The 24,256-nt window shown below is 50.5% G+C and overlaps 1 protein-coding gene across 1 annotated transcript; it reads left to right on the top strand.

The window, feature by feature from the left end:
- Positions 1–130: 130 nt before the first annotated feature.
- Positions 131–18,686, top strand: LOC120393751 (GTPase IMAP family member 2-like). The gene is made up of 3 exons (XM_039518250.1): positions 131–212; positions 883–1,541; positions 18,597–18,686. The coding sequence occupies exons 1-3, from the start codon at positions 131–133 to the stop codon at positions 18,684–18,686; spliced, it is 831 nt and encodes a 276-aa protein (XP_039374184.1).
- Positions 18,687–24,256: the final 5,570 nt, after the last annotated feature.

Below are 24,256 nucleotides of genomic sequence, written 5' to 3'. Positions count from 1 at the left end.
GCACTCCTCCAGGGAAACAGGGAAATCCCCTAGGGAAAAAACAGAACTGCAGACAGAAGAAACCAAAAGTAGGTTTCATTGTATGTTAGGTTCCTTAGGGCTTGTCTACACTACCGCACGGGGTCGATCTATGATACGCAACTTCAGCTACGTGAATAGCGTAGCTGACATCGACGTAATTAGATCTCCTTACCACGGGTGTCTTCGCTGTGGTAAGTCGACAGCTGACGCTCTCCAGGGCGTGAATTTTTCAATGTCGCTGAGCAATGTAGCTGGCTCGACCTACTTTTCTAGTGTAGACCAGCCCAGTATAGAACATTTTATCAGGGTCAGTAAATGAAATTAGCAATTGCTCTTTACTGACATCATATACAGTGAAACCTTGACAAGAGATCAACTTACCAGCAAACAGGTCTTGAAATTACCCCCAAAGTATTCCCAAACGTACTGAATCCAATTCAACCCCACCAATAGTAACCGACTATTTCCATTAAGCAGCCAGTTTGTCACGCTCTTGAAGGGTTTTAATTGAAGTGCCCCTCACTTTGATATCACTTACTTGTACACAGGCCTGTGAGGTTGCTTTCACTGACTGCAGAGGTAACTTCATTTCTATTTGGTGGGGAGGAGACAAGGAGCTGCACCAATGAAATATAAATGTGAGATGCTGGAGAAAGAACTATTAGACTGGATGGTCCTACCATTTCCCTGACTCTCTACTCCATTGCGTGAAAGCCACTGTGATATGCCCTCCTAAGCTCATGTAGCTCTTTTAGGACCTCCCACTACTTGTCTCTAATATTGCCACAAACCTTAGTTTTCTGCCACCTTTCTGGCAGCTGCACAGTGATGTTCTGAATCTGTCACACTTGTTCCCAACAGGGCCGGGGAGCAGCAGCCGACTCACTGGGGAATCAGCTCTGAGGATCATCCTGGTCGGTAAGAGTGGAGGTGGGAAAAGTGCAACAGGAAACACCATTCTTGGGCAGGAGAAGTTTGAATCCGTACTTAAGGCAAAGCCTGTTACTCAGACATGTAGTGAGGGCAGCAGGACCTGGAATGGAAGGAAGGTTGTGGTTATCGACACGCCTGCTATTTTTGACACCAAGGACGCTGATGAACAAACCATCCGTGAGATCAGTCGCTGTGTCGCGCTCTCCTCCCCAGGCCCCCACGCTCTGGTGCTGGTGACCCAGCTGGGCCGTTTCACTGAGGAAGACCAGCGCGCCGTGAAGAGAGTACAAGAGATTTTTGGCCCCAAGGCCATGAAGTTCACAATTGTATTATTCACCCGCATTGAAGACATACAGAGTGGAACCCTAGAGGAGTATATCTCCCACTCAGATAACAAACAGCTTCTCCATCTGATCAAACAGTGTCAGGGCCGATACTATGGTTTCAACAATAAAGGTACGTGGGCGGAACGGGCTGCCCAGGCTGAAGAGCTGATGACTAAGATTGCTGATATGGTGAAAAAGGAGAATAAAGACCAACCGTTCTACACTAATGAGGTGTATGAAAAGGCTGAGAAGATTCAAACGGTAAAAGATATGTTTTGTGAGAAAGAGGAAAGACCACGTGTGTGTGAAGAAGAGGAGGCTGAGCTGACAGAATTGATGGAAACACAGAAATCCTATGAGAAAAAGAAAAAATGCAAGATTTGTAAATGTAAATGTAAGCAGAATTCCTGTTGTTTTCCTTTCACAGTGCAATGTTTCTCAAAGCCAAAATGTCCAAAGTGCAGAAATGATAGTTTCTGAGCTATGTCTATTGTCTGGTTCTCGTGTGGTTTTACCAGGCCTTGTAGAGTCTCAGGAATTAGAGATGGAGGGAAATTAACTTTTAACTCTTCTTAAGTAACATTTTCAAAGCTCCTCAGGGTGTGTCTACATGGCATTTTGGAGTGCGCGGGAGCACAACTCTCAGCCCAGGTTGGTAAAAGCCCAACCAAACCCTTAGGCTCCAGAAGCCAAGCTTCAGCTTGAGCTGAAACATCCCAGAGCTGTCTCTAAAGCTGTTTTTAGAACACTAGTATGAGACCTGCTAGCCCAAGCTGGGATGCTTGCTTCAAAATGCTGTGTAGATGTATTCCACGTGACTTCAGAGCCTATGTCCCATTTTCTCCATGTCTTGGGGGATTGAGACTTTGGAGGATTGTTCCTGACAGAATCTACTCCAATGTTCCGTTCCATTCAGTCTTAAACAAATCACGGATGGAAACCAGCTGTTTGTTGATGAAAGCCCCAGTATCTGTTAGGAAAATGTCCTGTTACCCTAATTGTTCTTTTCTTCAATTTCACCCAGTTATACCTAGGTATAAATCTTTGGCCCAACTAAACAGTTCAGTTCTTCCAAATGCCCAACCCATTTTACTGCTCGTCTCGAGCACCTCTGTAATTCACCTTTTCTGGTAGTGAAATGCCAAGGTCTGAAAGCACCATTCCAGGAGTGATCACTCCAGGAGTTCTAGCCAGCCCTCTCACCTCCCTGCTCGGGGGCATGGTGCCTCTGCAGCCCAAAGGCAGATTGGCTTTGTCTGCTAATACCTCACATGGCAAACTCTCCTGTCTAATGTGTGTGTTTCCCTCACATCCCATAATCTCTAAAAAGTCATTAAAGGAATTTCACTGTTTCATAACTACGAATTCCTAAGTCCTGCATCTCAACAGCTCGTATGTCCTCACCATATATTAGTGCAGAATGTTTATACAGAGATCAGTAAATCAAATAATTAATTAGCATTTGTTCTTTACTAATATTACATACTGAGAAATCTGTACCAAAGACATCTTATTGTGAAAACCTGTCTTAGGAGACTGCTGCAGTATAAACCTCTCAAAATTAAACAGACATTATTTAGAGATAAGTTGGAATTATTTTATATTCATGTTTTGATTATGTTGAAAATTACATTGAACAGGTAATCTAAGGTTCTGATGTATGAAGTATTAGTTGTAGTGAAAAATATATGAAATAACCAGATTAATGGTAATTTTTATATCCTGGTAGAGTGAGACTTTTTTTAAAAGTTATTGATACATTGGTTGCCAGGCTTGTAAAAGACGGCAGAAGATACATGCCCTTTAAAGTGAGAGACCCTAACGAGCGTTCTCCTTGTTCTTCTAAAGTATTAGAATGCATCCGATGAAGTGGGTATTCAGCCATGAAAGCTCATGCTCCAATACGTCTGTTAGTCGATAAGGTGCCACAGGACTCTTTGTCGCTTTTAAAGAATTACAAAGGGATCTAACAAAACTGGGTGACCAGGCAACAAAATTCCAGATTAAATTCAGTATTGATAAATACAGAGTAATGCACGTTGAAAAACATAATCCCAACTATACATACAAAATGAGGGGGTATAAATTGGCTGTTACTACCCAAGAAAGAGATGTTGGAGTCATGTTCTCTGAAAACATTTGCTCAATGTGCCAAGGCAGTCAAAAAACCTAACAGAATGACAGGAACTAGTAGGAAAGGGCTTGATAACGAAGATATCTGTCACTATATAAATCCATGCCGTGCAGTTCTGGACACCCCACCTGTAAAAGGATATATTAGAAATGGAAAATGTACAGAGAAGCTAACAAAAATGTATGGAACAGTTTCATTTACCGGCAATTACAGACCGGTAAGTCTAACGTCGGTACCGGGCAAATTAGTTGAAACAATAGTAAAGAATAAAATTGTCAGACACATAGAAAAACATAAACTCTTGAGCAATAGTCAACATGGTTTCTGTAAAGGGAAATCGTGTCTTACTAATCTATTAGAGTTCTTTGAAGGGGTCAACAAACATGTGGACAAGGGGGATCCGGTGGACATTGTGTACTTAGATTTCCAGAAAGCCTTTGACAAGGTCCCTCACCAAAGGCTCTTACGTAAATTAAGCTGTCATGGGATAAAAGGAAAGGTCCTTTCATGGACTGAGAACTGGTTAAAGGACAGGGAACAAAGGGTAGGAATTAATGGTAAATTCTCAGAATGGAGAGGGGTAACTAGTGGTGTTCCCCAAGGGTCAGTCCTAGGACCAATCCTATTCAATTTATTCATAAATGATCTGGAGAAAGGGGTAAACAGTGAGGTGGCAAAGTTTGCAGATGATACTAAACTACTCAAGATAGTTAAGACCAAAGCAGATTGTGAAGAACTTCAAAAAGATCTCACAAAACTAAGTGATTGGGCAACAAAATGGCAAATGAAATTTAATGTGGATAAATGTAAATTAATGCACATTGGAAAAAATAACCCCAACTATACATACAACATGATGGGGGCTAATTTAGCTACAACGAGTCAGGAAAAAGATCTTGGAGTTATCGTGGATAGTTCTCTGAAGATGTCCACGAAGTGTGCAGAGGCGGTCAAAAAAGCAAACAGGATGTTAGGAATCATTAAAAAGGGGATAGAGAATAAGACTGAGAATATATTATTGCCCTTATATAAATCCATGGTACGCCCACATCTCGAATACTGTGTACAGATGTGGTCTCCTCACCTCAAAAAAGATATTCTAGCACTAGAAAAGGTTCAGAAAGGAGCAACTAAAATGATTAGGGGTTTAGAGAGGGTCCCATATGAGGAAAGATTAAAGAGGCTAGGACTCTTCAGTTTGGAAAAGAGAAGACTAAGGGGGGACATGATAGAGGTATATAAAATCATGAGTGATGTTGAGAAAGTGGATAAGGAAAAGTTATTTACTTATTCCCATAATACAAGAACTAGGGGTCACCAAATGAAATTAATAGGCAGCAGGTTTAAAACAAATAAAAGGAAGTTCTTCTTCACGCAGCGCACAGTCAACTTGTGGAACTCCTTACCTGAGGAGGTTGTGAAGGCTAGGACTATAAAAATGTTTAAAAGGGGACTGGATAAATTCATGGTGGCTAAGTCCATAAATGGCTATTAGCCAGGATGGATAAGAATGGTGTCCCTAGCCTCTGTTCGTCAGAGGATGGATATGGATGGCAGGAGAGAGATCACTTGATCATTGCCTGTTAGATTCACTCCCTCAGGGGCACCTGGCATTGGCCACTGTCGGTAGACAGATACTGGGCTAGATGGACCTTTGGTCTGACCCGGTACAGCCTTTCTTATGTTCTTATGTTCTTATGTTCATGGAAGGAGAGATTAAAAAGACTGGGATTGTTCCATTTAAAAAAGAGATGACTAAGGGGAATAGGATAGAGTCTATAATTATGAATGGAATTGAGAAAGGGAATAGGGCCATGTTATTGACCTCATCGCATAACAAAAGAATGAGAGGTGATCCGATTAAATGAATAGGCAGTAGGTTTAAAGCAAACAAAAGGAAGTACTTCTTAACACAGCACACAGTCAACCTGTGTGCCAGGGGATGTTGTGAAGGCCAAAAATATACCAGGGTTCAAAAAAGAATTAGATAAGTTGATGGAGGATAAGTCCATCAATGCCTATAGCCAAGATGATCAGTGACTCAATCCCCATGCTCTGGGTGTCCTAAAACTCTGACCACCAGAAGCTGGGAGTGGACAAGAGGGGAGGATCACTTGATGATTCCTGTTCTATTCATTCCCTCTTAAGTACCTGGCAGTGGCCACTGTTGGAAGACGGGATCCTAGGCTAGATGGACCATTGGTCTGACACAGTGTGGATCTTATGTTCTTATGTATGGTGTTCAATTTCAGCTTATGATTTTTATAGACACATTGAAATATTTTAATGAGTTCTCTGATTTTTAAAAAGTCTAAATTCATGCATGCATCTGACAAAGTGGGTATTCACCCACAAAAGCTCATGCTCCAATACGTCTGTTAGTCTATAAGGTGCCACAGGATTCTTTGCTGCTTTTAGAGATCCAGGCTAACACAGCTAATTTTGCATCATCTGCAAACTTTGCCTTCTCATGCTTTACCCATTTTTCTAGGTCATTTATGAATATGTTAAAGAGCACAGATCCCAGTACAGATTGTTGGGGGACTCCACTATTTACCACTTTCCATTGTGAAAACTGACCATTTATTCCTACCCTTTGTAACTAGTTAATGATCCATGAAAGAAAGGACCTGCCCTCTTATTCCATAACTGATTACTTTGCTTAGGAGCCTTGGAGACCTTGTCAAAGGCTTTTTGAAAGTCCAAGTACTCTATATCCACTGGATCCCCCTTGTCCACATGCTTGTTGACACCCTCAAAGAATTCTAATAGATTGGTGAGGCATGATTTCCCTTTACAAAAACCATGTTGGTTCTTCCCCAACAAATCGTGTTCATCTGTGTGTCTGATAATTCTGCTCTTTACTATAGTTTCAACCAATTTGCCCGATACTGAAGTCAGGTTTACTGGCATGTCATTGCCAGGATCTCCTCTGGAGCCTTTTTAAAAAATTGGTGTCACCTTAGCTACTCTCCAGTCATCCGGTACAGAGGCTGCTTTAAACAATAGTTTACATACCACAGTTAGTAGTTCTGCAGTTTCACATTTGAGTTCCTCCAAAATCCTTGGGTGATACCATCTGGTCCTGGTGACTTATTACTGTTTAATTTATCAATTTATTCCCAAACCACCTCTACTGACACTGCAGTCTGGGCCAGTTCCTCAGATTTGTCACCTAAAAAGAATGGTTCAGGTGCGGGGATCACCTACCCACCCTCTGCAGTGAAGACTCATGCATGTAATTCATAAAGTTTCTCTGTAACGGCCTTGAGTGCACCTTGGTTCTTCCGTGGTCCCACTAATTGTTTGCCAGGCTTCCTGCATCTAATGTACTTTAAAGGGTTGTCTCTGGTCTGTCTTCTCCCGGGGTGGGGGCAGGGTGGAGGGTTGGCTGTTGTGCATGATGGATGGGGAGCTGGGGGACAAAGAGCCCAGACACTCTCCTTCTTGCTGCCTGCACCTTGGGCTGTATCTCCTGCTGCTACACTGGTATCATGTGCTCTCCAGGCCTGGCATGGGGGTGGGGGGGACTCTTGGGCACTGGGGTTGGTTTCCTCATTTTGGTCCTTGTACGTACCCCTTGGCTTGGTGAGCCCCGACTGTCTCTAGACTGTCCCCTGCCTCAGGGGACCCTGGCACATCATCAGTTCATGCTGTGCCCGCTCTGGGGTGTGTTCATTCAATCTGGTCTGCACGTTTGGCACAGGTACCCCAGGTGTCCATCTCAGCACAGAGTAGCTGCCGGGGCGCTGTGCTCCTGTCATTACATTTCTCCTGGGTGGTGCTGGCCTGGGGGTGCTGCCCAGGGGCCCCACGTCCCCTCGGGAGGGTTTGTCCGGCACAAGGAGAAGCAGGAGGTTCGAGTCTGTTTCAAGAGGTTACACTAAATTGCTGCTGATTGTGACTGGTGGGTGGGGGGAGGTAGCCATAGAGCCCCTCCTAAGGGCCTTAAATAGCCAGAAACAGAGAATTCAACACTTGCTGTAGCATGAACAGTGGGCAAGGAACCAATGGTCTAAGGGGCTTTGTGTACAGGGGATCCACCGAAGGAGGAGATTACCCAGGCAGAGATGCTCCGCACATGCATTCCATAATCTGTTGGAGAGCCCAGCACCAAAGCACGGTCTCCTGCTGACATTGCTGGCTCGTAGCGTTTCCTTACACTGCGGGCAGGTGGCTGCATTTTCCGCCTCTATTTTTGCTTGCTGGTTTGGGCCATGGGTTGCGTTAAGCACCCCAACAGCCAAGGCAGCAGGTCTCTGGTGCACTTGGTTCTCTCTCCATATCAGTGACATTCCCTTCTGTCCCCAACATCGCTACAGTGACCACATCCCTGGGAGTCTCCTGTGGGAGGGGAGAGACAGTGGCCAGGATTACAGTCACAGCAGCCCACGCTCTGCTCTGCCCCTGAGCTGTTCTGGTGGGTGGAGGGAGAGAGCTGCTCCGGCTGGATTTATTCCCCTCATACCAGCTGGGCTGGAGGTCCATGGGATCACAGAGGCTAGAGCTCGAAAAGCCACATTAGCTCTCAGCTAGTCCAGCCCCCGGGCTCATGGCAGGGTGGTCCCCTGCTTTGTCCTCAGCTCCATCGTCCAGTGGCTCAGCAGTGGGATTAGAAACGTTCAGCTGGGGAAAGCTGCCCCCTCCCGTCCCAGGGAGCAGGACCCAGGGGAGGGAGCACAGGAGAAGTTCTTGTCTGGTGTCCCATCCGGGAACAATGAATTCACCCAAACAACACACAGCACAAGCGCTCAGAGTGTAACAGGGGGAACAAACACCCCAGACCTGGCTTGTCAAGGGCTGACTCTGACCCAGCCCCAGGTACGGGGAGCAGAGTGACAAACAGCCCAGACGTTCACCCATCCACAGCCACTGGCCTGGGCTGTTCTCAATCATTCCCTGCCATGCCACATCCCTTCCATACCTAGGGCTAAATTCTCCCCTGGTGTAACTCCCTGGAGGCAATGGGGTTGTGTCAGCGGAGATTTTTGCCCCTTAGTGTTTGGCTTTGGTTTGGTTCCAGTGTGTCACCATCGGGGGCAGGAATGGGGTCCCCTGGGTTGAGCGGTGCTGGCCCAGCTTTGGGTGCAGTGAGAGAATGAGCAAGTGATGGGGGCGTTTTCACTGAACTGCCTGGGCCTGAGGGCAGGGAAATCCTGCCAGATGCCAGTGACAGCTCCGGGTCATAAGGCAGGTTGGCCCAAATGAATCCTTTGGTGGAGATACACTAGCCATGACTCCGGGCCCTGCTGCGCGCAGTACGGCCACAACTCCTCTGGCTTTACTGCGACATTCACAATTTTATCACGACTCTAGCAGGTTATCTGTCTCAGGAAAACATGATAGCAGGGGGGCCACACCTCAATTTTCCCGTATTCAAAATGGCTGCCATCTCCTATTACTGTCAGTGGGGCTGAAGCAGCAATGTGGTTGCCATGGCCCTATGGTCTATATCTGCATGGGAGAGTGTGTCTGCCCTTAGTAAATTTTAAAATTTAAATAAAATAATAGAGATATCCTATCTCCTAGAACTACAAGGAACCTTGAAAGGTCCTTCACTAGCAGGACCAAATACTGATTTTTGCTCCAGACCTGTAGATGGTCCTCTCAAGGATTCAACTTACAACTTGGGGTTTAGCAGGCCAATGTGAAAGCCACTGAGCTATCCCTCCACACCAAGATGGCTGCCACCTCCAACTGTTTTCAGTGGGATTGAAGCCCCACCCACAGGCCTGATGGCAGCCACTGCAGGGTTCAGGGGATTGGTCAGGACACAGGGACTGTGAGGAGCAGCAGAAACCCTGGGGAAGGGGGATGGGGAGCAGGGCACTGGGCGAGCAAGAGGCAGATTTAGGGGTGTGGGGAATGGGGATCATGGGGATGTGGAGGCAGCAGGGAGGCTGAGGGGGGTGCAGGAAACAATGATGGGGTGGAAGCTGGAGGAGATCAGCTGGCAGCTCTCCCAGCCTGAGGCAGTGGTAGGGAAGGGAGTCCCCTCCAGGCAGCCTATTGCAATGTTGCTAACGCATATGAACTGATTGCAAATCCTGGAGATTTTGATGCAGCAGGAGGACCTGTTGTGATCATGTGAGAAGTTCCTCTAGGCCCATGAATGTCAGGGCTGGGCAGAGCTCTGTGCAAGAGCCTCAGGGCTGAGGACACAGACTTGCCCTGCCACTGAGAAGGGCCAGCTCCAGACCCCAGCGCGCCAAGCATGTGCTTGGGATGGCATGCCGCGGGAGGGCGGCAGGCGGCTCCGGTGGACCTCCCGCAGGCATGCCTGTGGAGGGTCCGCTGGTACACCTGCGGGAGGTCTGCTGGTCCCACGGCTTCGGTGGAGCATCCGCAGGCGTGCAGGAGGTCCACCGGAGCAGTGGGACCGGCGACCGCCAGAGCGCCCCCCGCGGTGTGCCGCCCTGCTTGGGGGCAGCGCAATTCCTAGAGCTGCCCCTGCCACTGAGCCCTGCCTTCAACACATGGCCCTAGAGCAGAGGGGGTGCTGGGGCAGTGGGAGACAGGGGTAGGTTGCTAACTCAGTCAAAGGAGCAGATGCCATTGTCAGCAATGGCATCCGGTCCATCCAGTCCGACCAAGTTGGCAACCCTGACAGCGGAGGGGGGGAGTCGGGGAAGCGATGTGGCTGGGCCCCAGGCAGAGGCGTGATGCTGCTAAGTCTAGGTGTCTGGCAGTTCCCCTACCTGAGGGGTGAGGAGGGGGGCAGTGGTGTCACTCTCTGAGCAATGGGGAGGAGAGGATGTTTTTGCATTAGAGATTAACTGTTCACCCTGAGATTATCACCCACACATCAGCAGGGGAGTGACAAAGTCAAAAGACACAAACTGAAAACCCCAGAATCTCTCCTATTGGGGGGTTGGACAAAGCACATTTCCCCCACTCCCCCATTTCCCTGCTGCCCTGCTACCTGAAGCTCAGCCCTGCTGGGCACTAGCCACAGGGGGCCAATTTCATCCACTGACGTCAGTGTCTGAGGCCGAATCCCTCACCTGCACTTGTCTCCTTCCTTGATTGGGCCAAAATCCTCCCTGTCCTGCACTGCTCTGTGTCAGGCTGTCTGGCTAGGTCACGTCACACGGTCTGTCCAGTTCTTATACCATCCCTGTCGTAGCTGGGTACCAGCCCGGTGTCTAACCAGTGGTGAATTAGCCATTGGGCCCCCAACTCTTGCCCAGTGGCCCCAGACAAATGGGGCTCCCAGCTTCCATCACCTGGCAGTGGGGTGGGGGAAGCCCCAGCCCCATCCATGTCAGAAGCCCCGGATGGAGGAAACCCCTGCAGCACCCCCCGACCCCATCCCCAGCAGAAGCTGTGGGATGGGGAAAGCCCCTCCCAGTGGCCCTGTCCCGACCCGTCCCTGGAAGAAGCCACAGGGCAGCAGGGGAAGCCCCCAGCGCCCCACCTTGACCCTGGCCCAGCAGAAGCTGTGGGACGTAGCTCCCCCACCCCATGGCCCCAGCCCAACCCATCCCTGGCAGAAGCCGGTGGTGGCAGGAGAGGCTCCTGCACCTGACCCCATTCTCCAGCAGAAGTGCCTGGTGGGGCAGAAGAAGCCCCAGTGCCCCAACCCTGGTCTCCCACAGAAATGTGGGAGGTGTCGGGACAAGCCCCAGCACCCTGACCCCCATTGCGGCTCTGGGACTGGAGGAGCTCTCACTCCCCACTGCGCCTTGAGGCCATGGTGGGGGGATAGAGCTTCTCCGGTCATGGGGTTGCAGTGGGGGGGAGGCAGAAAGGAGCAAAAGGGGTTGTGGGGCTGTAGTGGGGGGCGGAATGGGGGACCCTGGGTGGAACAAGGGTGGGCCCCGGGTAAGTGGCACAAAGGGGTGGGACCGTGGGTGGGGCTGCAGATGGAAGGGGCGGGGAGGGGTCCCCCCATTTGCTCTGGCCCAGGGCCCCAGGAAACCTGAATCCACCTCTGTATCTAACTGAGCACAGTGTGTGTTCTGGCAGCCCCAGCCCCCAAGCTGAGGAGGAGAAGAGGGTCCTTCTGGGGGGTGACAAGCTCCAGCAGCCTTAGGGGGCTATTGAAGGCCCCCCTACACCACAGTAAATACTCAGAAGGCAGCCGATGCCCCATGATGCTTCCCGGGGTACCCAGGGCTGGGAGGCCCCTCGCTAGCACCTGCCCTTAGCATGAGGCAGCCTTGTCTGTGCCTGGCAGGGGTCAGCTCCCGGCGCCCCAGCCACAGGCTGTACCAGCTCCCGGCGCTCCCAGTCACAGGCCGCAGCAGCACCCTCCTCTCAGCCTCCGCAGGCTCTGCTCCCTCTGCAGGTTAGCAACAGACACGCTCCAGCCCCCGGGCATCCGAGCATCCCCTGGGGTGTCCAGCCCTGGAGCCACTGGACACGCACAGAATTACAGACTCACTGGTCCCAAAGACCCAGTACAGCACCGCTTACTAGTTACCCTGGGAACACAGCTCCATGTAGCATGTGGCGCTGAGATTCGTACATAGAGAAGGCAAGTGTACGTGTATTTAACAAGGATCAGAGTCCGATGGCAGCCGGCAGCAGCACTGGAACCAAAGGGTTACAGATCAAATAAAGCGATAGCCCAAAGACTAAAGCCTCAGCTTAACTCATGGGACATTACGATGTCAGAAGAGCAGAAGCTCCCCCCAAATCCTCCCCGTGTGTTCCAGCCTGGCGTGGCTGTGAGCTTCCGTTCATGGAGCAAGGCCACCGTCAGCTCACTTCCTATGTGAAATATCTCGTCTGTCTCCCTGCATTCTCCTGATAGACCTGACTACTCTGATTTAAGTCCTAAAACAGACCCCCTCCTGCTGCATGTTCCTTCCTTTGTGTGATCTCTGATGGACTTTGCAATCTTGATTAGCTGGTGATTCCGTGTGCACTTTGACTTCCACGGTCAGACACACAATACACAGGGTCAGCCAGGCATTGTCTCCTGTCCCTCATCTGAACAGAACCTGTCACTCTCTGGTGACCTGTCTTACAGACTTTGTACGTTCTCAGTGTGTGTATACACACACACACAATCTCCCTACATATTGTCGCTATGTACATCTCACGATGATGAGGAGAACCAGCGCAACACAGGCTTTCAATAGAGACCTTGCATGGCACAATTTGCCAAATAAGTATGTAGCTACCAGACCAAGGGGGTCCCTGTAACCCCTATGCACCCCTGTGCCCCCTGCCAGTTGACACCAAGAGGTCCCTCACAGCCCCCATCCTACGTGTGGTTAATTGTCTGTATTGTGGGAGCACCAAGGGACCCCAGTCTGGTCTGGGGTCCGGGCCCCATTGTGCCAGGCGCTGTACAAACAGAGCAGGAAAAGGGGCCCTGCTCAGAAGGCCTCATGATCTAAGAGGAGACAGCAGGTGGGTATGGACAGGCAGGGACCCAAGGAGCTACTGTGACCGTTATAAGCAGCATAAGCAGCAGTCGCACCCACCAGCTGCCCAGTCAGGCACCTCAGCCAGCATTGGGAAATGACTAATGGCTGAACCATCCCCAGAGGACAGCTGGCTGCTGGGAGATTTATCCATTCAGCAGCTAACACACCTGTAACACTACTCCAGACTCACCATGGAAGGTCAATAGGAGTTAGGTACCTAACAGCATTGGAGCCTGGAATTCTGCCCCAGATTGCCCAGGCAACCTGCTCACAGCTGTGCCTCCAGCCTCCTGAGCCTTCCTGGCCCCTGCCTGGATCCAGAGGCGGCTGTAGCCATTTCGCCACCCCAAGGACGGTGCATGCTGCGGGGGGCGCTCTGCCGGTCGCCGGTCCCGCAGCTCCAGTCGAAGCCGCGGGATCAGCGGACCCTCCGCAGGCACGTCTGCGGGAGGTCCACCGGAGCCACCTGCCGCCCTCCCGGTGACCGTCAGAGCGCCCCCCGTGGCATGACACCCCAAGCACATGCTTGGCATGCTGGGGCCTGGAGCCGCCCCTGCCTGGATCTGCCAGGGCTCCAGGATTTCCCCAGAGTTCCCCTCTGCAGTGTATTGAAGGGAGGCTGCTGGAGCTTTGGGGCCTCAGACTGGGGTTATTTATAACGGGGTTTTGCTCGTGCTGCCTCCCCCCATCTCACCCCCCGGCACTCGCTCATTCACTCCCCTGCCCACGCCGGCGCCACCTGCTCCCGGTGTTGCAGGACCAGCCTGGTTTGGAGGATCTGGACAATGAGCTGACGAGGGCAGAACCGGTACCTGTGTGCGCTGCACCCCCTGCCTGTGACGTCACCGTGGGGGTATTGCTGGCGCAGCCCCTCCTGGTGCAGGTCCGTCCCGTGGGGCTAATACTCACACAGCAGCTCTGAGTCTCCGTGTCCCGTCACTGCCCCAGGGTGGAGGCTGCAGCAGGCACCCGGGCTCACACTGTGCCCTCACGCAGGGATGTGACACACCAGCCTGGTGCCCTAGCGCTGGCTGCTGGGTGGTGACGTATGGAGCCACATGGTCCTGTCACAACATGGACTCAAACCTCCTGGGATCCTGCTTGTGTAACCCTTCTGCCAGGTGAAACCAGCAGCAACCCAGGCCAGGTTCCTTTCCATCAATACAACACAGAACCGGCTCGAGCCCCCACCCAGTAACCTGGGAAAATGACATCCCATCCCTAGGTGCCTCTGAGAGGCAACACTGCCCCACTCACAGGCAGAGTCTGAGTGTAGAAAGAAACTTTTAATAAAAGGGAAAAGTAACAGCATTAATTTGGGAAAACACTGCAACCAGGGTTCATGAACCATGAGTACAGATCCACCCCCAAGCAGGTTGGGCAGCGTCCTTTCCCCTCAGGTTCTTAAGTCCAGCAACACAAAAGTCCCTTTCACATGCCCAACCCTTCTCTGCACCCACTCACAGTTGTTGCCCTTGGTCAGTGCAGACCCAGAGTTCAGAGGGGCATCTGCAGAGTTCACCCCTCCCCCCCCCCCCCGGGTGGGGTAAAGAGACACCTAACTCACGCCGCTGCTTGGGCACTTGCTCACCGCTTTTCTCTGCTGGCCACCTGCTCGCTGCTCCCACCAGCCACCTGCTCACCGCTCTCACCACCCCTCTCCACTGCAGCCCTGCTGGCAGCTCACCACACCTCCCCACCGCCACCCTGATGGTCTGGTTTCAGTGCTGATTGAGCAATTAAAATAGGAAAGAGTCTCTTTATGAAGCCTACTTAGCTCTCTTTTTTGACCTGTGGGGGAAAACCAAGTGAACCATTTGCAGAAGACCCTTCAGGGAGTGGCGGGAGCAGCAGGGGCAGAAAAAGGAAGAAAAAAAAGTGAGAGGACCTACCAACTGAGATATTTCATTTATTGGTTATAAGATTCTGATATTTGAGCTCCTGGCATAATGAGGTTATTTCAACTGAGGGTGCCCCCCTCATTTGGCCCAGGTTAAGCACAGTCCTGTGTTTCTGTATTCCCACAATAATTACAACATTGGTAACCATAGTTCACTACCCCAGCACTCAGTACTAAGGTGATTTGTACCCAACACCAGCCAAAGTTGATCATGTTGACACCTCTCTGTCTGCTGAATATGTAAGCAGAGCAGGAGCAAACTATATTTACATAAACACACCCAAGTCTCCCCCCATCCCCTCCGCAGCTAGCTGTCAGGGAAGCAGTCATTCAGACCCTGCTTATACTTGCAAAGACAAGATGGACCCATGGAAAAAAGGCCTGTCCCCTGATCTCAGTGGGGCTGGAGCCCCCACTCAGTGCCTGGCCAAGGGGCGTGTTCACTGCTCTGCCTGGCCAGGCTGTGCTGCGGGGTTTGGGGACGGGTGTTACCGGGGAGAGCGGCTAACAGCAGCCCCTAGCACTGCAGCTCTGATGGTATCAGGCTAACAGCGCACCTGGGGCTCCCTGGCTCCCATGGCTCTTCTGCAGGTCCCTCCTCAGCACAGGGCGTGTGGCAGGCGATGACCCAGCTGTACCCCCCTCTCCTGGCACGGGACAGATGGAGGGGAGCGAGGAGCAGAGGAGAGAGAGGATGATGGTGCCACCCAGCCACTGAAACACAAGAAAGACGCCATCAAACCCACCGACCCCAGCTACTGCCTGCAACGTGCTCCCAGAGAAAGAGAGCAAATGCACCATCAGCAGCCGTGGGGGAGGAGGAACCCCGGTGTGAAATGGGGGAGCAGAGGGGAACACACAGCCCAAGTTTTAGTCTTAGGCTCTCTTTCCACGTTCTCCTCTGCTAGGGCCACAGCACTGGACTCGGTTTGGTTCGTTTGGCAATAGAATACTAGCCGGGCTCCGGTGCAGTGTTTCCAGGTCACTCTGTGCTGCAGATTAATTATTAAAATTAATTATTAATGAGCAGGGGGCTGGACAGGCCTTTCCCACCTCTAAGGGCTGGGACTACAGGGATACGTCCCTCCAGAACCATCTCTCCCCAGGGAGGGGAAAGCAGAGAAACCAGGTCTCTCTGTGCTGTGGGCGGCTGCTCACTCACTCCTGGGGTTTGGCGCCACCGTGTGGCTGTTTGCTTCCCCAATTGATGATGTGTGTTAATAACCATTGCTTATCCAGGCTGCTGTTAGGAGACAAACAGTGGGAAAGACCCAGGGGCGGCTCTAGACACCAGCGCGCCAAGCAGGTGCTTGGGGCGGCCGTTTCCCGGGGGGGCGGCATTTGGCTCCGGTGGAGCTCGCCGGCATGCCTGCGGCAGGTCCACGGAGCCGGGACGAGCGGACCTGCCGCAGGCATGACTGCGGCGGTCCCGTCTTCCCGCGGCTCCGGTTGAGCTCCCGCAGGCATGATTGCGGCAGGTCCGCTCGTCCCGGGCTCCGGTGACCTGCCGCAGGCATGCCGGCAGGAGCTCAACCGGAGCCGCGGGAAGAGGGGACCCGCCGCGGGACCGGGGAAGGGCAGCGCAGCGCTCCGCGCTGCTTGGGGCAGCGTCATTTCTAGAGCCGCCCCTGGAAAGACCGAGGAGTTATTCACAGATTGTATCTTCCCCACTGGTGGATCTTGGGCTGTTTCACGTAACAGCAATACAGGGAGGAGACAAGCACCAAACAAGAAGCTCAGTAACTTTAGGGTCAGATTCTGCCGGCACAAGTGGCCGGGTGACTCCGAGAGCAGCCGCACACAAGAGAGCAGAACTGGGCTTCCCGTTGTCTCTTTCCTTGTGCAGCATCCCACTGGGGGTCATCAGCAAGGACTGAACCCAGGGGGCTGATATCTAAACCCAGGAGCCGCAGCACTTCGCCAAGCCAGTAGAGACACAGCCAGTGCTCTAGGCAGGGCTGGATTTATACCTTACGCACCCCTAGGCCCAGCATCTTCAGCGCTCCCCTACCCCCAGCCGACCTTTGTGTTTTCTGTACGAAATGAAACTTTTCACCCACTTTTAACCCACAGGTGCCCCTATAACACTGGCGCTCCAGGCAGGTGCCTACTGTGCATAACTAGAAATCCGGCCCTGGTTCTAGGAATGTCCTGAACACACCGATACAGTCTGGCAGGCAGTGGTTAGCAGTGGTTAGCGACGTGGGGCTCAGCCCCAGTTATACCGAGGAACACGCAAATCACCAAATTTCTTATTACAGCCACTTCTGATCATCGAACGTCAGTTTCTTAGCACCTAACCCAGTGTCGGGGATTTTTCTTATCCCGGACAGCTCAGGTTTCGTTGTCCGACTGCAAAGAGACAGGAAACGACCAGCAAGAATCCAGCTACCAAGTTCTTTATTGTAGCATGCCATACAACAGAGAAATTCCCATCTCACTCCATACAGAACCAGCCCCCCCTCTGCAGATTTAGACTGCCTTTATTAGTTATTCCGTCGCGTCACAGCCACTTTGTTGCGTCATCACTGTATTTTCCCAGCTATATTTTCCCAGCATAGAAAGGAGGAACAAAGAACAACTGTTATGTCTTGATAAGCTTCATGGTTAGTACAAAAAAGTACAAGTTGCTTCAAAAAACTTCTCCAAGCATTTTCCCAGTCTTTGCAAGCATTTTTTTATCTAGCAAGGTCATGCAGTCAGTAACCATGCATCAAGCACCTGACTATTTCAGCCAGTATATTTTTTCATTAGGCCTAGCTGGTTGCTAACCAGAACAGACCACCAAAGCCAGACTCATCACCAGTCATCACATTTCCAGGATTTCCTCCTGGAGGAAGGATGCACTTGTCTGTAAGGCACCTCTAGGAATGTGGTCCCTGCTGTCTGAATGGTTTAGCATGAAATGGACAAGCTTAAAATATCACAAGCAATTGCTTAACGTTTTCGTTCCAATCTCTCTGGGTCTGTCCACACGGCAATGTGAGGCTCAACCCTAACCCCCCTTGCGTCCACACATCAATTGTGTTAACCGAGGGCTCAGGGTCCCAGGGCCCTGCAGTGCTGGAGGGTCTGAGCCCGTGTTAAGCTGGGACCTAGAATCTGAGCCCTATTGCTGTCCTGTGTGCACATGGCCCCAGCTTGACACAGGTCCCAGAAGTATTCTGGATGTATCCCAGAGTTCCTTGGGGCAATTTCCTTAGTCCTCTCTGTGCTGGCAAGCTGGGGTACCGTCTATTGCAATCTAGCAAAGGGAAACCACATCTCCCTGAAGGGCAGCAGCTCAGTCAGCATTAACCCGTTGTCTGCTGAACACGGGTCTGCAGGCACGACACCAGAGAGCCTGCAGGGTTTGCAATGGAGACCGATCAGAAGAAGCTATTTGCAAAGAACTGCTCCCTGGTCACAAGAGCACAGCCAGATTTCAGTGCACACAGCCGGGGTGCTCCTGCATGCACAGCCCCAGCATTGGGGATGCGGGGAGAACGGAGCAGGGACTAAAGGAGCAGGGAGGGGGAGTGGCAGAGCTCCCAACTCAGCACGGCTGGGGGAGGATGACCTCAATACCTCAGCAGCCCCCGTGTGGTTTGATGGTGCATGCGAGGTCACATTGGTGGGTGGGATCACATCCGAGGGGGCAGGGTCACGCCAGTCACAGAAGCACCAGAACTTCTGGTATTCCAGGAATGTGAGTGGCCCCCCTACTTGGAGCTTACATTTGAGTCACCCAACCCCAGGCACCTGACCACTCCTTGACCCTTCCCCGCTGTGTCTAATTACCCCAAACACCTATCTGGGGCAGCTGGGAGAGGGGGAGCATTGCCCCACCCATGCTATGGGGCTCCTGGTCCCAGGCCTTTGCAGGAACTGTGCTCTGGGTTTTTTGTACTTCGATCTCCCAGAACAGCCCCTTCCCCGGGACCAACGTCCTCTCTCCCAGTGGCTGCTTCCAGGCCTCCATCGCCTCTGGCCTGGACACATGGAATGAGTAACTACCTCCTCTGGCTTAAAGGGCCAGACCCCCATTACAGGCTGCATTGCTGGAGAGTCTTTGTGGAGCAGGAAAAAGCTGATCCTGTGGTCAGTGCGAATTCCCTTCTCTGGCTTCAGCATCATCGATATTGGCTGTTTGTCAAAACCTGAACATGCCTCTAGTAACACAACCCCACATTATTAGCTATGGTATGTTTTACAGCCGCTAGTAACCTGTGCAGAGCAAAGCCTTGAATTGAGACCCTTTTGCCTTTTCTCTTTCTAGCTTTGTGAGGTGTCAGACAAACCAGCTGCCATGCTGTGGGATACATCACAACCTGAAACCCCAGGGGCATGTCTCTGCACTGAGCATTGTACGTGCAAAGGAGGAGATGGGGTGCTGCTAATGGACAACAGCCTGGCATCATCTCATCTATAGATCTTACTTGTTTGAAAACTCCTGACCTCAGTCACAGGACCCTGTGTCCTGCGCAAGGCCAGCTGTTTGCATTTCTCTGCTATGGAAAGAGCAGAGAAAACATGTGCATTGTTTGGGTTGGGTTTCTGGGTCAGGTCTGGAGCCAGGCATTTTGGTTTCTTGATCAGGGATCAGGGAAAATGATCTTTGCTCTTTTTTGCAGAGGGTGATGCTGTACGAGTGTCTGGCAGAAGGTCTGTCTGGGTCTGTCTGGGTGATGCTGTTCCCCTGTTTACACCACAGAATGTGTCGTGTAATCAGCAGAGCTGGAGTGAGCAGATGCAATTTTTTATTTGATAGTATCTCTCTGTAGAGCAGTTTGCCCCCTGCTTGAAGCAAGACATCTTGCATCCGAAGAAGTGGGTATTCACCCACGAAAGCTCATGCTGCAAAACGTCTGTTAGTCTATAAGGTGCCACAGGATTCTTTGTTGCTTGTAAAGGTTAAGGTGGTTTACGTGAATGAGGCTTCAGGTAGCTCAATTTAAAGCAACTTGTGTAATCAAATGAACTGGGAATGTTATAATAAAAACCTGCTGGATACCTTCTAGTGTTGAAGGGCTCAGCAATACCAATAATTATACAACTTCATTTCCTGGAGGGGGTGATGTTGCACTTCCCAATGGGACCATCGCTGAACTCCAACAGCTGCTAATCCACCTGAGGTATTACCGCACAGCCTTGCAGTGATGTGATTCCTGAATCCAGACTTCAAACAGGCATTTTGCTTTCATTTAGGATAAATTTTCAATTCTGTGTCAGAGGAGGAAAAGACAGCATCAGGTAATCTGCACAGGTAGGATATTTATTCCCTACCAATGGGCATTGTCTGACTTTTTCTGAAGCCAGCTGGTACCATCCTCACTCCTACAAACCGAGACAAAACAGTGTCATTACTAGAGCACCATCTCATGAAACTTGAACATTTACTTAAACACACTTGATCTGTGCTCCATGTTAAAATGTGTGTAAAATCCCCATCTCCGATGGAGCAACTGGGGAAAATCTCCCCTAATTCTGCCCCAGCTTCTTCCCTCGCCCCAACCCCTGCAGAACATTTATCCCCACTCTCCTGCCCCACCAAAACATTCCTGTTTTCCCTTAAATCTTATGTGACTTCAGGGGACATTGTGGGAGGTTCTGTACCAGCTCTGAGGGCCTTTCCCTGTCTGCCAGAAGCTGGGATTGGGCGACAGGGGATGGATCACTTGATGATTCCCTGTTCTGTTCATTCCCTCTGGGGCATCTGGCACTGGCCAGTGGCCACTGTTGGCAGACAGGACACTGGGCTAGATGGACCTTGGTCTGACCCAGTGTGGCCGTTCTTATGTTCTTATGAACATGGACAAGGGGACTGGGCCAGATAAAGGGGTTTCTCCAGCCTAGGGGATGCCAGGTTCGGGAGTGGTACCGTTTGAGCAGTGGGCAGATAGTGGATAGAGCTTGTGGGGGATCCTGCTACCTGCAGCAGCAGCAGCCATGCACCAGCAAAGATGATACATTAATATTGTAACTAGCTTTCATTTGAATGCCCCATTTTAGCCCCCCTATAACTTTAGCCTGGAAAATGTGTTAGGCCTAAAAAATCCCAGATTTACTTTGTTTCTGAGGAGTCTGACGATAACTCGTGAAATGGTGTTTGAGTTACTGAACATGACATTTGACATTTTCACATTTGAATGTTTTTGTGTCCCTCTAGCTCAAAGAGGCATGGTTTCTGAAAGGTAGATCGTGCCAAACCAACCTGATCTCCTTCTTTGAGAAAGTATCAGAGGGGTAGCCGTGTTAGTCTGGATCTGTAAAGCAACAAAGAATCCTGTGGCACCTTATAGACTAACAGACGTTTTGCAGCATGAGCTTTCGTGGGGGACTACGAAAGAAGAAGAAGAAGTGGGCATTCACCCACGAAAGCTCATGCTGCAAAACGTCTGTTAGTCTATAAGGTGCCACAGGATTCTTTGCATGAAAGCTCATGCTGCAAAACGTCTGTTAGTCTATAAGGTGCCACAGGATTCTTTGTTGCTTTCTTTGAGAAAGTAACAGATTTTTTAGACAAGGGAAATGTGGTGGATCTAATATATCTTGATTTCAGTAAGGCATTTGATACGGTACCGCATGAGGAATTACTGGTTAAATTGGAAAAGATGGGGATCGAAATGAAAATCCAGAGGTGGATAAGGAGCTGGTTAAAGGGGAGACTGCAGAGGGTCATATTGAAGGGTGATCTGTCGGGTTGGAGGGGGGTTACCAGTGGAGTTCCTCAAGGTTCGGTTTTGGGTCCGATTTTATTCAATCTATTTATCGCTGACCTCGGAACCAAAAGTAGGAGTGGGCTGATAAAGTTTGCGGATGACACGAAGTTGGGAGGTATTGCCAATTCGGAAAAGGATCGGGATATCCTCCAGGGAGATTTGGATGACCTTGTAAACTGGAGTATTAGTAACAGGATGAAATACAATAGTGAGAAGTGTAAGGTTATGCATTTAGGGATGACTAACAAGAATTTTAGTTATAAGCTGGGGACGCACCAGTTGGAAGTAACGGAGGAGGAGAAGGACCTAGGAGTCCTGGTTGATCGTAGGATGACTATGAGTAGGCAATGTGATGTGGCCGCTAAAAAGCTAATGCGGTCTTGGGATGCATTAGGCGAGGTATTTCTAGTAGAGATAAGGAGGTGCTAGTCCCGTTATATAAGGCGTTGGTGAGACCTCATTTGGAGTATTGTGTGCAGTTTTGGTCTCCCATGTTTAAGAAGGATGAATTCAAACTGGAACGGGTACAAAGAAGGGCCACTAGAATGATCCGAGGAATGGAAAGCCTGTTGTATGAAAGGAGACTTGAGGAGCTCGGTTTGTTTTCCTTAACCAAAAGAAGGATAAGAGGAGATATGATTGCACTCTTTAAATATATCAGAGGGATAAATACCAGGGAAGGAGAGGAATTATTTCAGCTCAGTGCTAATGTGGACACGAGGACAAACGGATATAAATTGTCAGTCAGGAAATTTAGGCTTGAAATTAGAAGAAGGTTTCTAACCATCAGAGGAGTGCAATTCTGGAACAGCCTACCGAGGGAAACAGTGGGGGCGAAGGACCTCCATGACTTTAAGATTAAACTAGATAGGTTTATGGAGGGGATGGTATGATAGGATAACGGGTTTAGTAAATAGGTCAACTACGTGCCACACTGGTAATTAGTACAAAGGGTCAATGATAGGATATTGTTAGCCTTTTTCCAGAGTGTCTGGCTGGAGAGTCTTGCCCGCATGCTCGGGGTTCAGCTGATCGCCATATTTGGGGTCGGGAAGGAATTTTCCTCCAGGGTAGATTGGCAGTGGCCCTGGAGGTTTTTCGCCTTCCTCCGAAGCATGGGGCAGGGGTCGCTTGCTGGTGGATTATCTGCTACTTGAAGTTTTTAAATCATGATTTGGAGCATTCAACAGCAGAGTCAAGGGAGAGAATTATTTCAGGAGTGGGTGGATTGGCTTATGTGGCCTGCATCTTGCAGGAGGTCAGACTAGATGATCATAATGGTCCCTTCTGATCTTGAATTCTATGATTCTATGAAGAGCAGCTTGTTTGTTTTTCAAACGTCCTGTATTGTTAAATCACCCTGAGAGCTCATGCACTGGCGATATTTGGTTAAAAATAGACTGTAATTAGGCCGATATTTAATATTATTTTTGTTGGGGCCCAGCCTGGTTCCTGTTGGTAATGATAAGAGTGGTTTCTCCTGGGCTTCGATGTGTGTGTGCTCTGTAAGGGAGTCCCTCCTTGGTCCCCTCCATGTCTCCCTAAACACACTGTTTTTGGCTGATATCAGGCCTGCCGACTGGGAGAGGGGGAAGGGGGCAATTGCCCTGGGGCCCGGGCAATTTCAAAGGGCCCAGGGCCCCAGCCATGCAGGAATGATTCAAGTTGGGTGACCAGATGTCCCGATTTTATAGGGGCAGTGCTGATATTCGGGGTTTTTTCTTATATAGGCTCCTATTACCCCCCACACATGTCCCGATTTTTCACACTTGCTGTCTGGTCACCCTAGATTCAAGTGCCACCTGGCTGATTACCAGAGGAAACCCCGAAGCACATGTTCAGTGGTGCCCCTCCCCCACATTGCCCCATCCTGCTGCTGCTCTCGGGACCCTCACCCGAGCTGTGCAGAGTGGGGGTACGGGGTGCTGATGTCAGGCTGTCCCCTGCCTCTGTAGCCCATCTCCGCAGAGCAGGGGAGAGAGGACATGACACACAGGGGCAGCTCCAGGCACCAGCACGCCAAGCGCATGCCTGGGGCGGCAAGCCACGGGGGGCCCTCTGCTGGTCGCTGCGAGGGCAGCAAGCAGGTTGCTTTGGCAGCATGCCTGTGGAGGGTCCGCTGGTCCTGCGGCTTTGGTGGACCTCCTGCAGGCGTGCCGCCGAATCCGCGGGACTGGGGACCTCCCGCAGGCAAGCCGTGCTTGGGGCGGCAAAATACCTAGAGCCGCCCCTGACGACACAGCCTGGTTCAGGAGGACTCAGAGCTACTGCAGTCTGCTCTGTGGTAAGTGCCTGCCTTTCGTAAAGAGACAGTGCGCTGATTCTGAGATTTCCCCAGCAGCCAGCTCCCAGTCTCTCTCTCTCTCTCTCTCTCTGTCTCACACACACACACACACAGACTGTCCTGTCCTGTCCTGTCTTTGTCCCTCTCTCTGTCTCTCTCGCACACACAGAGTCTCTTTCACACTCACCTCCCAACACATACTTGTATTCTTGTTGTTGTTATTTCTTGGTACTTCCTGCAATGCACATATATTCTCTGTAATTTTATTCTTTTAAAGTGTGTTATTTTTGTATTTTAACTGGTCTGTACATTTTATAATTTTTATTTCTCTTACACTTTAAATTTACTTCTTTGAGTAGTGAGTTCTAAAATGTCTAATGTGCTGGCTGAAGTAATTATCCTTATGGTAACTTTTTAATCTAATCTATCTATAATAGCTAGGGGGGTTATTTTTTGTTGTTGTGTCTACTGGTGGCGCACATCTGCACATACCTCGGTGCACACAACAAAATTTATTGCTCACTGAATGGAAAAAAAATAGAGGGGACATGCCAGCAGCACAGGCACAGCACCACCC

Source organism: Mauremys reevesii, unplaced genomic scaffold, assembly GCF_016161935.1.
Source record: "Mauremys reevesii isolate NIE-2019 unplaced genomic scaffold, ASM1616193v1 Contig3, whole genome shotgun sequence".
In the NCBI taxonomy this organism is placed as follows: Eukaryota; Metazoa; Chordata; order Testudines; family Geoemydidae; genus Mauremys; species Mauremys reevesii.
The sequence above is the reverse complement of the archived record's forward strand: the minus strand, read 5'-3'. Positions and strand labels throughout refer to the sequence as shown.